This window comes from Choloepus didactylus, chromosome 3, assembly GCF_015220235.1.
Source record: "Choloepus didactylus isolate mChoDid1 chromosome 3, mChoDid1.pri, whole genome shotgun sequence".
Lineage (NCBI taxonomy): Eukaryota > Metazoa > Chordata > Mammalia > Pilosa > Megalonychidae > Choloepus > Choloepus didactylus.
In genome coordinates this window covers 155,211,154-155,229,412 of record NC_051309.1, presented here as the reverse complement: position 1 = coordinate 155,229,412, position 18,259 = coordinate 155,211,154, and the positions used below count along the sequence as shown (strand labels likewise).

The following is an 18,259-nucleotide window of genomic DNA, read 5'->3' as shown; positions in this document are numbered from 1 at the left end:
AAAAGAAAAAGTTTGAATTGTAACTGTTTTTGTTTGTTTTTCCTAAAATCTAAAAAAAAAAAGTACTATGCATTAAATGAATTATTTTGCTCTTTGGTTCATGGAAAAGTGTTTCCCAATGTTAACTATATCAAGAAGAATTTTTAAATTACTGTCTTTGGAATAAGACAAAGAACAGAATCCTGAAAGCTTGAAGTCTGAACCTCCTTTTTCTCTTCCCGTTACATTTAATAAAGAAACTGAGACTGAATTTGACAACACACTAAAACCCTGAGACAAGTCCTAGAGACGTGGGAGGTTGCAGATTTAATTTCCACTGTGCTAATATCATTGTTGCCATCAGCTGATAGAACATTTTTTTAACCTGTTCTTTATGTTATTTCTTTGCTGCAATTAACCCTTTTCTGTCAAGTAACTTTATGGAGAGAATGGCTATTTATGTTTTGTAATTAAATTAACCTGTTTGTAACTATTGTTTGGATTGATTTGGCTTTCCAAGTACTTTTCTATTCTTTTTATTCAAATCTTGTGTGTGTCTTGATGCACCATTTTCAGCACCTGTGACTTCTGTACTGTCTGTGAACAAGCCCTCTTCCTTTATAAAGCTGAGACTTAGACTAGGCTGTTTGGAAAGCCATTTTCTCTCATCGTTGCACAGCTAAAATAATGAAGTAAAAATAGAGATGAAATGTTCCTTTAAAAATCTATAGGGCCAGACTTAATAAATTAAATGCCTTATTCCTAGAACCTGCATCCTTAAGGCTATATATAGATTTTAATCTGTTTTAAAGAGACTGAGAAATTAATTTGTGGAAAAGATACAAAGGCAGATATATTTATGACACTAAAGTGAAGCTGTATGGTAGAGCAGATTATATTTAAAGAGTTATTAAACCTTAAATATCTGTTAAGAGCAAAGAGACTTTAATCATCTCTTTCCGAGGGCAATAAGGGTATTGGGCCTAGCCTAGGATTTAATTTTGTAAGATGTATCATCACTTGTGGAAAAAAAAAATGTAGAGTTGAATCTTTGTTATTTTTACTTGGACTGTTGCTGCAACTCTGCATTGAACAAATAAAGCATATTTATTTATTCTGTGTTTCATGAAGTTGTACTTTTTCCCTTTTCACCAGAGAAGGATGCCGCATAGAGAATGTACTGAAGAATATCAAATGCAGAAAGTACGCTTTCAACATGCTACAGCTGATGGCTTTCCCCAAGTACTACAGACCTCCAGAGGGGACTTATGGAAAAGCTGACACCTAAGTTTACCAACATGTAAATAAACCAGGAACACAAATATGTTTCAGTTGGATAATCTCCACCTTGGTCCTTTTTTTTTTTTCATTGTCATGAATTTGTTGGGGGAGTTAATCAAGGAAACTGTGCCCAAATCTAGGAATTACTTGAATTAGTTATCAGCATATTACTTTGAAAGAAGACATTTTTTTTAATGTTATATAAAATTGCCATTTCTATTTCTAAGCTTCTATCTGTTGATCCTCACTGGTTAAGATCAGTTCAGAAAATACAAATTTTATCGATTTTTAAATGAAAGCCTAGAAGTGATACAGTAAGTGGTGCTCTTCCTACAAAATGAAGAAAAGGAAATATAAAAGGGGGAAAGATCTTATGTAATATTATTTCACAGCCTTTCTCACAATTAACCTTGCAACCTATTTGAGGAATTTTAAAAATGTTTTTGTAGTGAATTGAAATTGGGTAGAGTTAACTCATGATCCTGACAACTGAAACAGTTTAAAGGTGTGTTTGTAAAGACCTTTGCCATCCATGGAGATGTGGCTACTCCTCCTAAACAGGTAGATTAATGTTTGCTTGTTAGTAAAGCAGTAAAATAACTTTCAAAATCATGGTGTCTTTTCAAAACTCTTACTTGGGTTATACCACCCAGCTCACCCAGCGGTGAAAGTGACAATATACAAAGTTTAATAGGGTAATAGGCAAAACACTGCAAGAATCCAAAACAGCAAGGAAATTAGAGATGACAGCATGTTGATGACCAATATGAAACTCCCCATCAGCCTGATTTTCATTTATCTTGGATACATGAGTGATAATAGCATATCCTTGACATGTTTTCTAGCAGTCATCTTGTTATAGAATATAGATGGTGTAAGTATGCATTGTCTGGCATAGGCTGGTGTATGTGAATAGAACTTTGAAAACATGTGCCATAAATTGAAGCAATTGTTTTCTATTAACATGAATTCCAGATTTTTCATTGCTTAGTAAAATTATACCATTCATTCATTTTCCCAAAATTCAGAATTAGAAGATGCTTTGGAGATCATCTTGTCTAATACCATTATTCAAAAAAAAAAAAAAAGGGTAAATAAAGGCAGAAAGAAGATATGTTCCCAATTACCCAGCTAGATAATTGTAGAACCATGATTAGAGCCTCTCTTGCTTTCCTAGCCTGAGGCTTGTCTTTCCTCCAAATTGTCATGCTAAATGTACATGAAAATGGGGGGAGAATACCAGTTAGTTAAACAGAAATTGGGGTTTATTGCTGGAATTGAAGTTTAGAGTTCAAAAGTCTGAAAACATGAAACCTATTTTCTCTAAATTTTAAGAATTTACTCTTTTTCCTTTCTCACCAAAGGAGCATGCCATTCAGAGCCTGAATCCCTTGGAAATGACAGACTTAATACATAGGCATCTCTTAGCCATGACACACATTCAATGGATAGTATTCCGAGGCTTTCTATAGCAAAAGTGATAGCGTCTTGTATAAAATGCCTGATAAAATAAGGATTCCAAACAGATCTCTAGTCCTATGTTTAGTGCTTCAAATTGCTACAAATTTTAAGTAACCTTTGGGAATTTTCACACTAGAATTACGTATCAATTTGTTACTTTCACTAATGACCTGAGGGCATGACACTTGAGACAATCGCCAAACTATTTGCAGCCTTATAACAAAGAAGTCCTGTGCACTCTGCATCTACTCATGGACAAAATTACCTTGGTGTTCTCCTTTATACCTCATTCTTCATTTCAGGAATTAAATATCATCTTTGAATTGTTTAATTCCATTTGAACATGATAGGATTCAGGTTACTTTCATTATCCCATTGGATTCAAGCTAAAGAGATTGGGATGACAATGATTTCCTTAAACACCCACATAGCTTCACTCAGTATATAAAATTGTAATCTGAGTTCCAAGAGACCTTAAGCGGTTTATCATCCTGTAAATAATCTTATAAACAGTAATTTGGTTTGTATTTTTTAAGGTGAAACCTTTTGACTGAAATGTGAAAAAAAAATATTGATCAAATAGAAAGTCAACTGTAGGATTTTATATTTTTAGAAGCCGTTTCATTTTTTTTTTCTTTTTTAATAAATACTAATCCAGAAGTCACAAAGGGTAAGGCTTACTGGAATACAAATGTATGTGAACTTTCTTAATTGTTAGTCTTTTGCATTTCCTTCTAGGAAGGTTATTTTTATGCATACTTCTAAAAGTGAATTTCATCAAGAAAATTCATTTGCTGAGAGATATCCTGAGACCTCCCATGGAAAGCCACTTCACTATTTCTTAAGTTGGTAAGGCTTCCTAGATCAAAGAGCAAATGTTAAACAATAACTTTTGAAGTCTGCTCTGTACAAACATAGCCTCAATTATGCTTTTCCATCTATATTTTCATTTATAAGTTATACCAGCAGGCCTGTTTCAGTGGATCATGTTCAGCCAAAACTTGAACCAAGAAAATAACATTTCCAAACATAATTTTTTGGCTCTAACGTACATTTCCCCTCTAATATCATCAAATGTAGACATTAATTCTGGATTGGCTATTTACAGAGGCCTAGGAAAAAATAGTTAAAGACAAGAGATAGTAGAGCCCTGCATATCTTTGACTCTGGAAAGATCCAGAGTCTGGATATGTTTCACAAAACAGCTGAACATAAAAGCTTGAAATGTTTGATTGAAACAAACCCACACTTAGAAGAACCCATTCATTTATATTTTTGGTTACATTTTTCTTGTAAATATTGCCTTGGGTTTTTGCCGATACTCTGCCAAAACAACACTTTGAAGCAAATAGTTTGGTCAGCCTGATAATGCAGTGGGTCAGAGCAAATAATTAATCTAATTGACTAATTGTGCAAAATGCCCAATTGCCCACTTAGAGCAGTATACCGTGTAACTAACCTCTATTCCTTACTTTATAAGGCTAAGCCCTCTTCTGAAAAACTGAAGCCTTCAAAGCTAGCATTTGAGTAGAGGATATGTCCCTTTTATTCCTCAACTATGAATAGTATTTTGTATAAAATAAGACTATTGGTAGAAAAAAAAATGATTTGTATAAAGTAGTGCTTTTCTTTCCAAGCAATTCTAAACCCTCCATACGGAAAGGTTGATACTATCCCAAAAGAGGCTATACCAGAAGTGGGCTGGAACTGGCTTCTGCTGACACCTGAGAGTCAATCAATAAATGTCCAGGAATTTTGTAAGTCAGTTGTTAAGCACAACCATTGTTAAATATTACGTTATAAAATACAATCGAGTGCATTGTATTTAAAGCAAAGATAACAAATACTCAACACTTACCAATTCCTAACTGTTTTGCCAAATTGTGCTATTAGCTATGTCCTTGAGGCTATGTCTATTGTCTATGTAGGGTGGAAATGCTGTATTAGCCTGCTACTGGGCATCTCTTCCCAACTCCACTCTCAATAATGTCACATTGTTAGCTTGAAAGTAGCTACAGTGGGAATATTTACACTGAAAAATAATTAGCAAATGCTACAAATGAGAGCTTCTAATTCCTGGAGAGCCAATTGTTAAGCACTAATCAGCATAACACTGTATGGCTCCTTCACCTTTTCTCCAGAAAATAATAAATTATTGAAGCAGTATAAAATTATGATGAAGTCATTAAAATGGTATTAAATGCTATCTCTCTCTAAAGAGAGACTCCTTTAGGCTATAAATTATATTTTATATTGATATTTTATTCATAATTAAATTACTTAGCCATAGAGATGAGTTTAAAAACCTATCTCTCTATGATGTTTTCTAAAGGACATCTTAGCAATGCAGCTTTATGTAAGCAGTAACAATTCAGGATTAAATTCAGTAAAATTTAAGCCTAATCAGTGCATCACTGAAACTGTGACATAGTATCAGTTTTTAAGTTTATAGTTTTGGCATTTGCTAAAAGTAGGAAAAGCAGTAACATATTACTCTGCCCAGATTCTAATAAATACAGCTCAGTTGAAACCCAAACTGTTAGACTAAACAAATTAAACTGTGGCAGTTTGCTAAATCACCACAGATGTTTTTAGGTGTTTGATTTCCAAGCAATGTAGTATATCATTTGTTTAGTTCAATATACAGGGCACCTTTTGTAATTTTTTAGGAAATAAATTAACTTTTAGCACAGATTTAAGGAACTTGCCTGAGAAAAACTCTGATCAGCAGTTACAGAGGGAAGCAAACGTATTGAACAGAAGCATCCCTAAAAGCTGGAGGCTTTATAAATTATGCACTACTGAAAAGAATGATTTGTTCAGAGATGTGTAGTTGATAGACAATTTTAGTGCAAACTCACATTCATTTAGCCCAGCTGCAATCTACATAAGCTATCCTTTTGTTCCATATTTATTTTTCTTTGCTTTATAAAGAAAGTCCCAATATATTATATCTTCTGTTTCTTTGGCAGTTTTAAGTTAGAACTCTGCGTCCAAACAGATGCTGTCAATAGCAAAAGCAATCTTCAAGAATGGAAAAATAAAATCAATGTTGTAGATAAAATATTGCAGGTCAGTTAAGCATAGAGTTAGAGTTTGGGGATTTGAATTTTTCCCTTTGAGTCACAGTGCACATTAGCTTTCTTTGAATTGTATTTCTAAACATGTAAGAAAAAGCTTAAGATACTTCTGATCTATAAGAAACAAATTGTGTCTGGCTATTAGTAACAGGGAGAGAGGAATAAAATCAACTCTTCTGAGTTCAAGTGTTTATAGTTTACATACGTACTTTGAGTTTTAAACTAAATAAGAAAACCATTTACTGTACCCAGAGAAAGTGAATAAGGACATCAAGGGAGAGAAGACCTAATACAAGTAAGTGAAGTCCAAAAAACCACATCTTGATAATAAAATACATCCCTTATTCCTAGTTCTTTAGGAAGCTTTTGCCCTTTCAGATGCACCATAGTTTGAATAGATTGACAGTATTCCTAAAAACATCTAAATTACTCAAAGGTCATAAAAGAGCATGATCTAACAGCACATCTTTAAGGATGACCCTGTGAGGTTTCATTAAATGGAATGCAATATTGGCTCAAATTTTGGCAAGATTATTGTATTATCTATTTAATTCCTACACCAAACTTATAAATTAAAGTGATGCTTTTATATCACTATGAACCTTTAAAAATATTACATAGTCAAGGCATCTTCAAACTTTTAAGGGGTAGACTCATAAGTTTATAACTTCATAGGCACTGTCATTTCACTGCACATGTGCAATCCTTTGTACATAAACACTTCTCATGTGGATAATTTAATATTTTCTTTAACCTAAAGTCTAATTTTCAGTTTCATGTGGTACTTATCTGAAAGGTTAGCATTTGTCTTCTTTTTATGTTAAATATATATTCTAGACAAACCAATAATGTGTTTTCCTAGGAAATGAGGCACAGATAGTTAGAGCAGATCATTTTATATTGACATTTGAGGAAATATCATTTTTGTTTAATTGTACTGTGTAAACCATATTCATTGTACACTGTGTGTATATTTTTGTTTAAATAAATGTGATTTTTATTTTTTATGTTTCTGTCTTTTTCTCTGTATGCATTTTTTTCATTTTCATCAATATGGCAATGTCTAAATGTTAATTAAAATATCAAAAGTTTTGCCTCAACAATATTTCAAAGCGAGTAGGCTAATTTTCTGCTGGACCAAAGTCACAGTGCAAATTTTACACTGGTACTAAATTAGTCTCATATTCTTTAGCAGAATGTACTTTTCAGGATTGCTTTTACATGGGGAGAAGTTCTACCACAATAATAAAAAAATAAGATTAAAGAATTAGGTGTCAATGTTTCAACATTGAGTAAATCATTAATCTTTGTTGTCAAGCTTGTATGTAGAGCTGTTAGCAAACCCCAGATAGCTTTTACAGATAGCCATTTGGAGCTGATTATTTATAACTCATTATAGCAGTTGATAGTAGAAGGCAAATTCCAGAATGTTTCAATGAGCTCTCCCTGCTTGCAATGTACAGAAAGAATGGGATTTTGTCATCTGGAGGATTTCAAGAACATACCCAATACTGCAGCAAGACGCATTCCTCTTCTGTAAGATCATCATCTGTACATACCTTTCTGCTTCTGAGCAGGAACAATGCTGTAGGCAGCCTCAGGGTGAAACAATGCTCAGTAATTTATAGCAAAACGTGGCCTGCCATATAACCAGAAGACAGAAGGATAGCCTGGCTGAAGTATCAGTACTCCACTATCTTAACCATCCCCACAAAGTTTCCTTGAGTGTTACAAGGGAGTAATGTTCCCACTCAATGTCAGAGTAAAACAGATTCAAAATTTGTTCAAGGGTTCCATTTTGGTTTCTCCAGAAGGTAGAACCAAGCGGATGTGTGGAAAAGATCTTTTCTGAAAGTGTTAGAATTCTAGACAGGAAACTGCTAACAAATAACAACTTGCTTTTCTGATGAGCGCTTTAGCACCTTTTAAAGATTTCTATGATGTTACAACTCATATTTAATGCTTATATTTTATTAATTAAATTATTTAACCTTAGAAATGAGTTTTAAAACTTACTTCACTATGATATTCTGTGAGGGAAATCCTTAGTAATACTGCTTTAGTTTAAGCAGTAAAAACTCAGGGAATGCGCTGTTCCTTTTTTTTTTTTTTTCTTTCTCTCTATTGCTAACAACAAACTAATTCTCAGGTTCATGGCGTCTGATGACTTGTGACACCAAAGCTGCTGTTTAATGCATTCTGTTTAGTGACCCTCTCCATCTGCACTCTTCTAGTATTGCATATCTGACTAAAATTCCCCAAGTGGAAGTAATTTTTGGAGTAACCATGAGCATGTCCTCATGGAGCACCATTGTTGGCTGAGATCCCACATCAGAGCACCATGTAGATCTGACTCTTTCAGAGTCAGAAGTAATCAGTTGTGAGCAGTGTAGTGTGGTCACCTAATTGAAGTATTGCAAATTTTCATTTGCTTTTCTCAAAGGGGGTGGTGACTGTGACAGAAATTCAAGGTGTCAAAAACTCCACTGCAATGCAATCACCTGTGCTACAAGTTCTTTGCTTTAACAGGTTGCTGCTTTCCCCTTCACAGAACCCAGAAAGTGAAGGATGAGCGTCTGGAATCTTAATAATCTGATTAATATTCAAGGCAGGGTTAGGCCACAGCTAGTATAACTTATTGACCTACATAAAACTGATATATTTTGCATCAAATTTGCAAAGGTAAATTAAGCAACAGTAATTAGAGTTTATTGACTTGCTCAAAAATGTCTTTCTTATTTACATATATTCATTAAAGGTGTATTTCTTGAATATCCATTCATGATTATACCCATTTCTATTTATATGTTATTTTCATGTACATGAAGTTTTTTATTTTTGCTTTAACATAATACAAAATAATATCAACCCTCTACCCCGTTGAAACCCTACTCATTTGAAAGCTGATCAGCTGATAAGATTAGGGTTAGTTCTTGACCAAGAGATGTTTGGGCATAATTAAATCAGCCTGCCACTAAAGCAAGGAGAAACAGGATTTGCATGCCATTTAGCTCACTTTCTGTTCAAGTTGTGGTTTGTTGTTAATCTGTCTGTAACACGGCAGGAATAATTTAATAGTGCTTTTTTTCATGACCTTTTTTTCTTAATTAGAGAAGTTTTGGGTTTACAGAAAAATCATGCGTAAAATACAGAGTTCCCATATACCACCTTATTATTAACACCTTGCATTAGTGTGGTACATTTGTTACAATTCATGAAACAACATTTTTATAATTGTACTATTAACTATAGTCCATCATTTAAAAGGGTTCACTGTGTTGTACAGACCTTTGTTTTATTTTTAAATTTTATTCTAGTAACATATATAACCTAGAATTTCTCCTCTTGATCATATTCACATATATAATTCAGTGCTGTTAATTGCATTCATGATGCTGTGCTTCCCTCACCACCATCCATTACCAAAACTTTATAATCAACCCAAATAGAAACTCTCTACAGTTCACTACCATTTTTAAATCTGAGTTTGAGTCCTAGATCCTTGCAGATTTCAGGGCCCTTCCCTTTCTGTGTAACTGTCTGCCTTTTAGAGACTTCAGGAATAGAACACTGATGCTAAACAGAAGAGTGCCTTAGAAATTTTCTCATCCATTTTTATGTTTTCGAAAAACATCTTCACAATTTAAGGATATCCAGAAAAGGAAATTAAGCAAACTCCCAAGGTCATCCGCTTTGTGTTTCATGTATCTTACAAGAAGTCCTTCCTCTTTTTGTCCTAAATGGAGTTGAAGAATAGGTGACTATAATCTTTAAGGTCGGAGACTTGAAATCATGCTAGTGTTCCCTTCAAAAACATCCAAGACATCCTGGTTTGAGGTGTTTGCTTATTTTCTTACTGTCAAAAGCCAGAAACAGAGATGGAAGGATGAGGGAGCAAAGGGCTTGACTGAGGTCCCTGCACATAGTCACGGCCTTGAGGAGCCATTTCCTTTCCCTTAACAAGAGTTTTCACTGGTGACTGTCAAGTATGCGTTACTGAACCTGAAAATTGTTCCTCTTCCTCTCAAATCGAGAATCAGGTAAAGGAGAACATGTCTAGATGGTAATTCTTTGGTGCCATTTGTAACAAGACTTTGCTAAGCAAGTCTTCTTAGTTTGCCTGTGGTAATGCTCGCAGATTGTTCCCTGCGTTAAAAAAGGTGAACACGTCATTTTGGTGCCATGACTGGTTTTCTAGTCACTGTTTCTGGCCCCCAAAGAAAAACCAGATGAAGATGCAGCCAGAGTCAAAGGAGGTGGTGATGTGAATGATTTAGAAAGTGCTTCTAATATATACCAGGAGCTCTAATGATTGAAATCACCTGCTGTAAATACAGCCACAAAGGCTGCTTTAATAATGCTTTTTTGATACCTTTTTGGTGGTAGTGAACAACTGAAAAAACGTGGATGTCGTTACATCCATCCTAAGCCAAAGTAGCCACATGGGCATGATTCTGTGGCTCCATCACATAACAAATCTGCCTTTTCTGTTCCCTCAGTGGTCCTGATGAATAAGGGTGACAAGTCTGCTAATAACTTTTAAGAAATGAAAATTTTCATAAGTCTTTTAATAAATGTTAAACTAAAAGACAAGGAGATCAGGGGGAAGAACATTTTGATAGAACACCAGGAATCTGGTACGTAGCTGTTTAAAAACTTATCTCCTATCTCCTAATCCATATGACTTCATTTTGACTATAGCTCTCGGTTTCAGAATTAAATAGTAACAATGATGATAACCATCTGCATTTTGCTTAGTCTAATGGTTTCTCAGTTTCTTAAACTAACTGACCATAAACCACCGTCTCCTTCATGGTCATTTACTTCCATTGACTTTGAGTGTGTTGCATTCTTCTACACTCCTAATGCCTTTCTAAACCCTCTTTAATCTCAACTACTGTTTCTGCTTTCTCTACTTGTTTCCTACAAACTGACCAAAGATCCAGACTTACTATTCTTCTTTGTTCATTTGATACGCTCTCCCTTGAGGTCATCAACTGTGATTTCTAAAAGGAAAAACCTAGCACAATGCTTAGGAACGCTGGCTATTGAGTCAGATGCCTGGATGCATTCTGGACCGACTTATTAGATGACCTACATCAAGCTATTTAGTGTTTCTATGCCTCCACATACTTATCTGTAAAATGAAGATGGTAATATGACCTTACTCAGTATTGTTCAATGAAGAGTAAATGAGCTCACATATGATAGTCCTTTGCACAATGCCCAGTGTGCTGAATGCTATCTATTAGTACTCAGTATCCATTCCCAGCCATAAGGACTCGAAGACTAAAAGCTACATTTCCTCAGCACACTTTCTATTAGAGTTCAGGGTGTTAAATTCATCATTTCAATGCCCTCCTACCAATTCACATGCAAACCTCCTACATTTCCTGTCTCTGTTAATGGACTCCATATCTTAGTCACACAGACTCACAAACTGAAATCAGCTTTGACTCTTCCCTTTTCCTTGACATATACTATTCCATTTTTCACTAAGGTCTGTAAATTTCACCACCGCATTGCCACATGTCTGTTATCCCAGTCTTCAAATAACACTGCTATTTCCTTGACATGCACCCTTCACTTGCAGTATTGCAATAAACTCCAGTATAGTCATTATCCCCATAACTATAACCCCACCCAAACTAGATGAAGATCACTCCTTAATCACTCTTTTAAAAGATTACTGTTGTGTGGAGAATGGATTAGGGAACCAAGACTGAAAGTGGTGAGGCCAGCTGGAAGGATGTTGTGATACCTTGAGAGATGGCATGATCTTGGACTAGGGATGAAACAATAGAAACTAAGAGAAGTAGAGGGATTCGTGTTACAGCTGGGGAACAAGAATGTCAGGACTTACTAATGGATTGGAGATGGGGGAGAATGAGGGAGAGCAAGAAATTAAGGTGCAATTCAACTTTCTGACTTGAGCAATTGAAAGACGGTGGCAACATTTACCAAAATGCAGAAGATTGAGGCAGGAATGAGTGTTGGGGAGAAACCAAGGGTTTAGCTTTGAATATAGTGGGATTCAGCTGCCTCTGAGTCATCTAAGCTGAAAGATTAAGTACATTCATGGATATGAGTCTAGCATTCAGAAGAGAGTCTAAAGTGGGAATATAATATTGTAAGCTATCAGTATATGTAAATAGATAAGAACAGTTACAATATTAGTCAATATGTATTGATTGAAAGTGACCAAAAATTAAAAATAAAAAATGTAACTAGCTTAAACAAATAGGTAATTTATTGAGTCACAGACTGAAAAAGAGCAGGAGTTGAGCTTTAGGCATGGCTGCCCCCAAATGTTTAAATGATTCTATCAATCAGTTATTTTTCTCTCTGTATAGACATGTCCATGTGTTGACTGTGTTTTCTCTGTCTTGGTGCCAGTTTCGAGAAAGCTTCTGCCAGTTCCAGGCTTGTGTGGTACTTTCAGCTTATGTCTACATAAAAAAAAAAAAAAAAAAAAAAAAGAGGAGAGAGAGAGAGAATTTTTTCCTCTTCCAGCAATCATAGCAGTCTCCAAAAGGACTTTGTTCAGACACTATGTCCTGGGGAAAGGAGATTCTGAGGAGTCAGTTTGGGCCACATCTATACTTCTGTGCAGGTAAAATGAGGCACTTTGACTGACAGCTCCACATCAGATGGCACTGGGAAAGAGCAAGTCCCAAAAGGAAGGGGCTTGGAAAACATCCATTTCACGTGGAGACCTAGTGTAGTTAAAACAAAAAAAAAAGCCCAAAACCAAGCACTCAGGAGCTCTAACATTAAGAAGTTAGGAAAAGATCATTTTCTATAGTAAAATAGCCTATTTCTGGTAAGACATACTTTACTGTAGAATTGCATTTTATTTGGAGTTATATTCTGAAGTTACTAGTAAGGTAAACATGAAAAGCAATTTCATTGAGAAATAAATGTAACTAAGGAAACAGCTATAATACAACAGTAAGAGGTGAGGGGTTTGATGGTATCTTGCTTTGCATTAACCTTAACTGAATCAGTTTCACTGTTATTTTTATTTTCCCATATGTAAACTAAAGAGGGCATAACTTTCTATGCCTGACCCTTGTTGGCTTCATGAACAAATAGTGAATTCACCTGAATGTGAGGATTCTCTGAAACATGCATTGCCTCTGGAATATGTTTGGTTCCAAAGGTTGCTGACACTCTTAGAGAGAAGTGTGAGCTTGAATTTATTTTATTTATAGAGAGAAACAATTGAGATGTAACATCCTTTCACCATTGTTTTATGTTTTTAAGTGGTAAACATCATCTAGGGCAATACCTGTCATCTGTCACGACACATTACCTGTCCCACCATTCACTCAGTGACTTATCTAACTGGAAAGTGTAGAAAGGGAAATTGGGCATGCAGTTTAGCCATGGTCTCTCTTCTTTCTCTCTCAGATTTGCCTGATGCAAACAGCACATTTTCTTTTCAAAAATTGAATAGAAGGGACTATTGCCCGTCTCATTCCATGAGGCCAGTATTACCCTGATATCAAAACTGGACATCACTAATAGAAAAGAAAGTTGTAGACCAATAATCATCATGAAAAAAGGCAAAAATTCTAAATAAAATGTTAGCAAATCAAACCCAAAAAGTGGGATTGATCACAGGAATAACATTTTTTAACATTTGAAAATCAATCAAAGTAATTTACCATATAAACAAAGGGGGAAAATCCATCTGATCATCACAATAGAAGGATAAAAAGCATTTGACAAAGTTTAGAACTCACTCCTGATAAAAACCATCAGAAAACTAAGAGTCAACAAAAACTTCCTTAGCTGATAAGGGACATCTGCAAAATGTCTACAGCTAATACTTTACTTAATGGTAAAAGACAGAATTATTTTCCACTAAAGTCAAGAATGCGACAAAGATGTCCATGTTCACTACTTCTACTCAAAATTTTAATGAAGGTTTTAGCCAGGTCATAAAAATATGTAAAAGGCATCAGATTGGAAAAGAAGATGTTAAGCCATATTTATTTGTAGACATGATCAACTATGTAGAAAATCCATTGGAATCTATATACAAACTGTAAGTAATAAATGAGCTTAATAGGGTTTCAGAACACAAGATCAATATACAGCAATCAATTTTATTTCTATATAGTAACCATAATCAATTGAGATTTAAATAAGTGCCATTTACAAAGGCACAAAGGCAAGTCAATGGAAAAAGGGTAGCCTTTATGACAAATGGTGCTAAAATAATTGGATGTTCACATGCAAAATGTAAACCTTCATCAATAGCTCAAACCTTATACAAAATTAACTCAAAATTTAAATATAAGGCATAACACATAAAACTTCTGGAAGAAAACATAGGAGGAAATATTTGTGACCTTGTATTAAGTAAAGAATTATAAGATATAGCATCAAAAGCATGACCCATAAAAGGAAAAGAGTTGATAAATTAAACTTTATTGAAATTATAAATCTTTGTTCTATGTTTAACATTGTTAAATGAATGAAAATCATAGCTACAGACTGGAAGAAAATGTTTACAAATCATATATATATATATATATGACAAAGGACTTGCAGCTACGAATATAAGTAACTCTCAATATTCAACAATAAGAAAACAAAGTGCCCAATGAAAAAATTCATGAGCAAATGGTTTAAATAGACATGTTATTAAAGAAGATACATGATACATGGCTGGCAAATAAATACTTGAAAAGATACCCTACATTTTTAGTCATTAAGGAAATGCAAATTAAAACCACAGTGAGATACAATTGCATACCTATTCGAATGGCAAAAATACAAACAAAAAACTGAAAATAGCAGCTGCTGATGAGGAAGTGGAGTACACATACATTACAACTGGTAGGAATGCAAAATAATATAGTCTTTGAAAAACAGCTTGACAGTTTCTTATAAAGTAAAACATATATTTACCTTATGGCCCAGTAATCTCACTCTTAAGTATTTATCAAAGAGAAATGAAAATTTATGTTCACAAAAAACCTGTTCATGAATGTTTATGACAGCTTTATTCATAATTGCCAAAATCTGGAAATAGTTCAAATGTCCTTCGTCTACTGGATGAATAAAAACTGTGAAAAGCTGTGGTATGTCCAAGCATTGGAATATACTCACTAACAAAAAAAGAAGGAACTCTTTATATGCATAAAAATAGTGATGAATCTCAAATGCATTTCTCTAAGTGAAAGAAGTCAGAACCAAAAGGCTATATACTGTATGATACAATTTATATGAAATTTCAGAAAAGGAAAACTTATAGGGACAGAAGAGATTAGTGGTTGCCATATAATAGTAGGCTAAAAACTTAAAAGTTACAATTTAAAAATATACCTAATTTTAAGTAGCATAAAACACTAAATGCATCAGAAAAAAAATCTTTAAAAAATTGCAGAAGATCTCAATGCAGAAAGTTATAAAACATTAGTGAGAGATTTTAAAGATAACTAAATAAAAAGAGGATATACTATTATCATGAATTGTAAGAAACAATTTGGTAAAGATGCCAATTATTCCCAAATTGATTTATAGAATCAGTGTACTCCCAAGCAAAATCCCAGCTGGTATTTTGGTGGAAATTGGAAAGCTGATCCTAAATTTATGTGGAAATGCAAAAGGGTACCAAAAATCAAGGCAAACTTGAAGATGAACAAATCTGCAGCACTCCTACAGCAAGCTATGAAAATTTAATGTACAGGAACAGTAATTAAGACTGTGTTTTTAATGCACAATGATATGTGAAGGACAACAGCACAGAACTGAAAGTTCAAAGGCCAATCCACACACTGATTTTGACAAAGGTGACAGGAATGGTGGCGAAAGATGCTATATTCATTAAATGGTGTTAGAGGAATTCCCACATGTGGAAAATTAATCTTGACTCCTGCCTCACCCCATAGGGAAAAAAAAAAAAAACAACTAGGTGGATTTTTATTTTATTTTATTTATTTGTTTGTGAATTAATTTATTTATTTTTAAGGGTATGATAGTTTATTTTTAAAAATCGTTCCATACCTGGTCGTAACAACCAGCACACACATCACGATGGCTTTTCTCTTGGGTATTAACATTGCAGTATTACTGTGTCCTGAAGTGCTCCAGTAGGACTGTTGCAGTTTGCTAATGCTGCCGGAATGCAAAACACCGGAAATGGATTGGCTTTTATAAAAGGGGGTTTATTTGGTTACACAGTTCGAGTCTTAAGGACATAAAGTGTCCATCAACAAAGGTTACCTTCACTGGAGAAAGGCTATTGGCATCTGGAAAACCTCTGTTAGCTGGGAAGGCATGTGGCTGACGTCTGCTTGCTCCCAGGTTGTGTTTCAAAATGGCATTCTCCAAAATGTCTGCATCAGCTTCCAACTGCCATCTTCAAAATGTCTGTCTCAGCTCCAGCTAGCTATGAGCTCCTTCTGTCTGAGCTTATATAGTGCTCCAGTAAACTAATCTAGGCCCACGCTGAATGGGTGGGGCCACACCTCCATGGAAACCATCCAATCAGAGTTATCACCTACAGTTGGGTGGGTCACATCTCCATGGACACTGAACCAATAGGTTCCAATCCAATCCACACTAATACATCTGCCCCCACAAGAATGCAGTAAAGAATATGGCTTTTTCTGGGGGACATAAATATACAAACTGGTACAGGACCAAGAATGTTTGAGAAATAAGGATCTTAGATGAAAAGGAAGAGTAATAATTCTGGTGTCCTACCTCACAAAATAAACTGAAACTCCTTAGGAATCAGTGGTATTATCATGTAATATAGCTATAAAAAAAAAAGATTGTTTTAGAACTAGGCAGCATGAACTTCTACTTCCTTGTACTTTAATCTTTCATTTTTATAATTTAAGATATGTCCACCCTGGCTAAAGCACATTCATACAAGACCTCAGATAATTTCCATGCTACCATGTAAAAGTTTAGTGATTTTCTTTAAAAAAAAAAAAAAAAAAAAAAAAAAAAATGTAAGAAAGGGATAAGTTTAGTTTTCACATAGAGACAGCATGGAATAAGGGAAATGGAGGCAAAACCTGTTTAAACAAGCCCCGTGATAAAGACAAGAAAGAATCTGCCAGCCCCTTATATGGAAAAGTAACCATGGTTACTGGAATGTAAAGAAATATGAGGTAAAATCAGAGGGGGGAACTCACAGCAAAAAGAAAAAAAATTTTTTAAACTAAATGAACTCTCTGGGATAGGCTGATCAGTTCAGAATCTCAATAATGAGCTAGTTGGCTCTCTGGGATTGGCTGTACAAATTAAAATCTCAAAAGATAAATTAGTTAGTGTTCTCGGATAGGCTGTAACCTCTGTAGTACCCAGTCAATGGGGAAACAGGGGAGGGACTTGCGAATTAGGAGTAGGAGATTTAAAGATCGCCATTCTCTTCCTCTGGCGCGCCAGCCTGCCACATATTTGGTTGGACGCCCTATCTTGCAAGATTGTAAATAAATTCTTTTCTCCTCCAAAACCGAGTGAGTGTTTATTCCCTAACAGGTACCACTTTATTTCCGACAAAACCACCATTAAAATAGACACATAAAACTGATTTTTCAAGTCATTTGAAAAGCATAGTGCTTATTTATCCACTATAGATAAAACTTTAAATTAAATGCTAAAATCTCCAAACTCCTGCAATAAATTAACATTTTTATGTATATGGGTATTGTTTATAGAGCTGTATTTTGCAATCAAGAAGAGAAAGTTACTTTTTAGAGGAAAATATATTTGGTTACAGTTCCAAATATCTACAGTAAAGATAAAGCCACGTGATGTTCACGCTGGCTCTAAGGGATGAAATTTTGACCAAGGGTCTAAATGCTAGTAATATAGTCTTAAAAATATAACCCATATGTGGTTACATTTTAGAAATTAAATGTAATGTTGAGTATTTATTTCAATAACATTTTCATTTTTGACTATCTGCAACTGATCTAATCTATGTGACCCACCAACATTTCCAACTGACCTCTTTACTTCTGGGTTACCATTTCAGTACCAGGGGATTTCTGCCTTCATAAAAACAGTGGCTACTTTAACCTTTCAGTGTAAGTTTTTAAATCTGTAAACTCTAGGATCACATTATTTACCTCACCAACTATAAAAACATTAAGATTCTGGCACTTCAAACCAGAATCTCTTTGTGCTTTTTAAATTAAGCTGCTTTTGAATCTTTTTGGTATTTACCAGCCATTTATATTTCCCTTATAATAATAAAATAATATATTAAAATAATTGTTAAGGTCAAATGTCCTGGGGATTTATCAATACTTTTTTTTTAATGCAGTATAAATCAATTATTTTTTTCCTTCAGTATTTAGAATAACAGAAATTATTTCTGGTCCCTCTTTATATCAACCAACACTACTTTTCATCACGTAGAACACTGATTTTATAGACATTCCTGAAAAATTTTTGATTAAGTAAGAGTGAATCACAGTAGAGTT

The 18,259-nt window shown here is 34.5% G+C and overlaps 1 protein-coding gene across 1 annotated transcript in view; it reads left to right on the top strand.

Moving 5' to 3' along the window:
• INPP4B (inositol polyphosphate-4-phosphatase type II B) overlaps positions 1-1,872 on the top strand; it is an 877,116-nt gene extending 875,244 nt beyond the window's left edge. Inside the window, exon 26 of the mRNA XM_037830718.1 lies at positions 1,135-1,872. Coding sequence (XP_037686646.1) covers positions 1,135-1,267 — 133 coding nt within the window. The 3' untranslated portion in view covers positions 1,268-1,872. The remainder of the gene's footprint in view (positions 1-1,134) is intronic.
• The last annotated feature ends 16,387 nt before the right edge of the window (positions 1,873-18,259 follow it).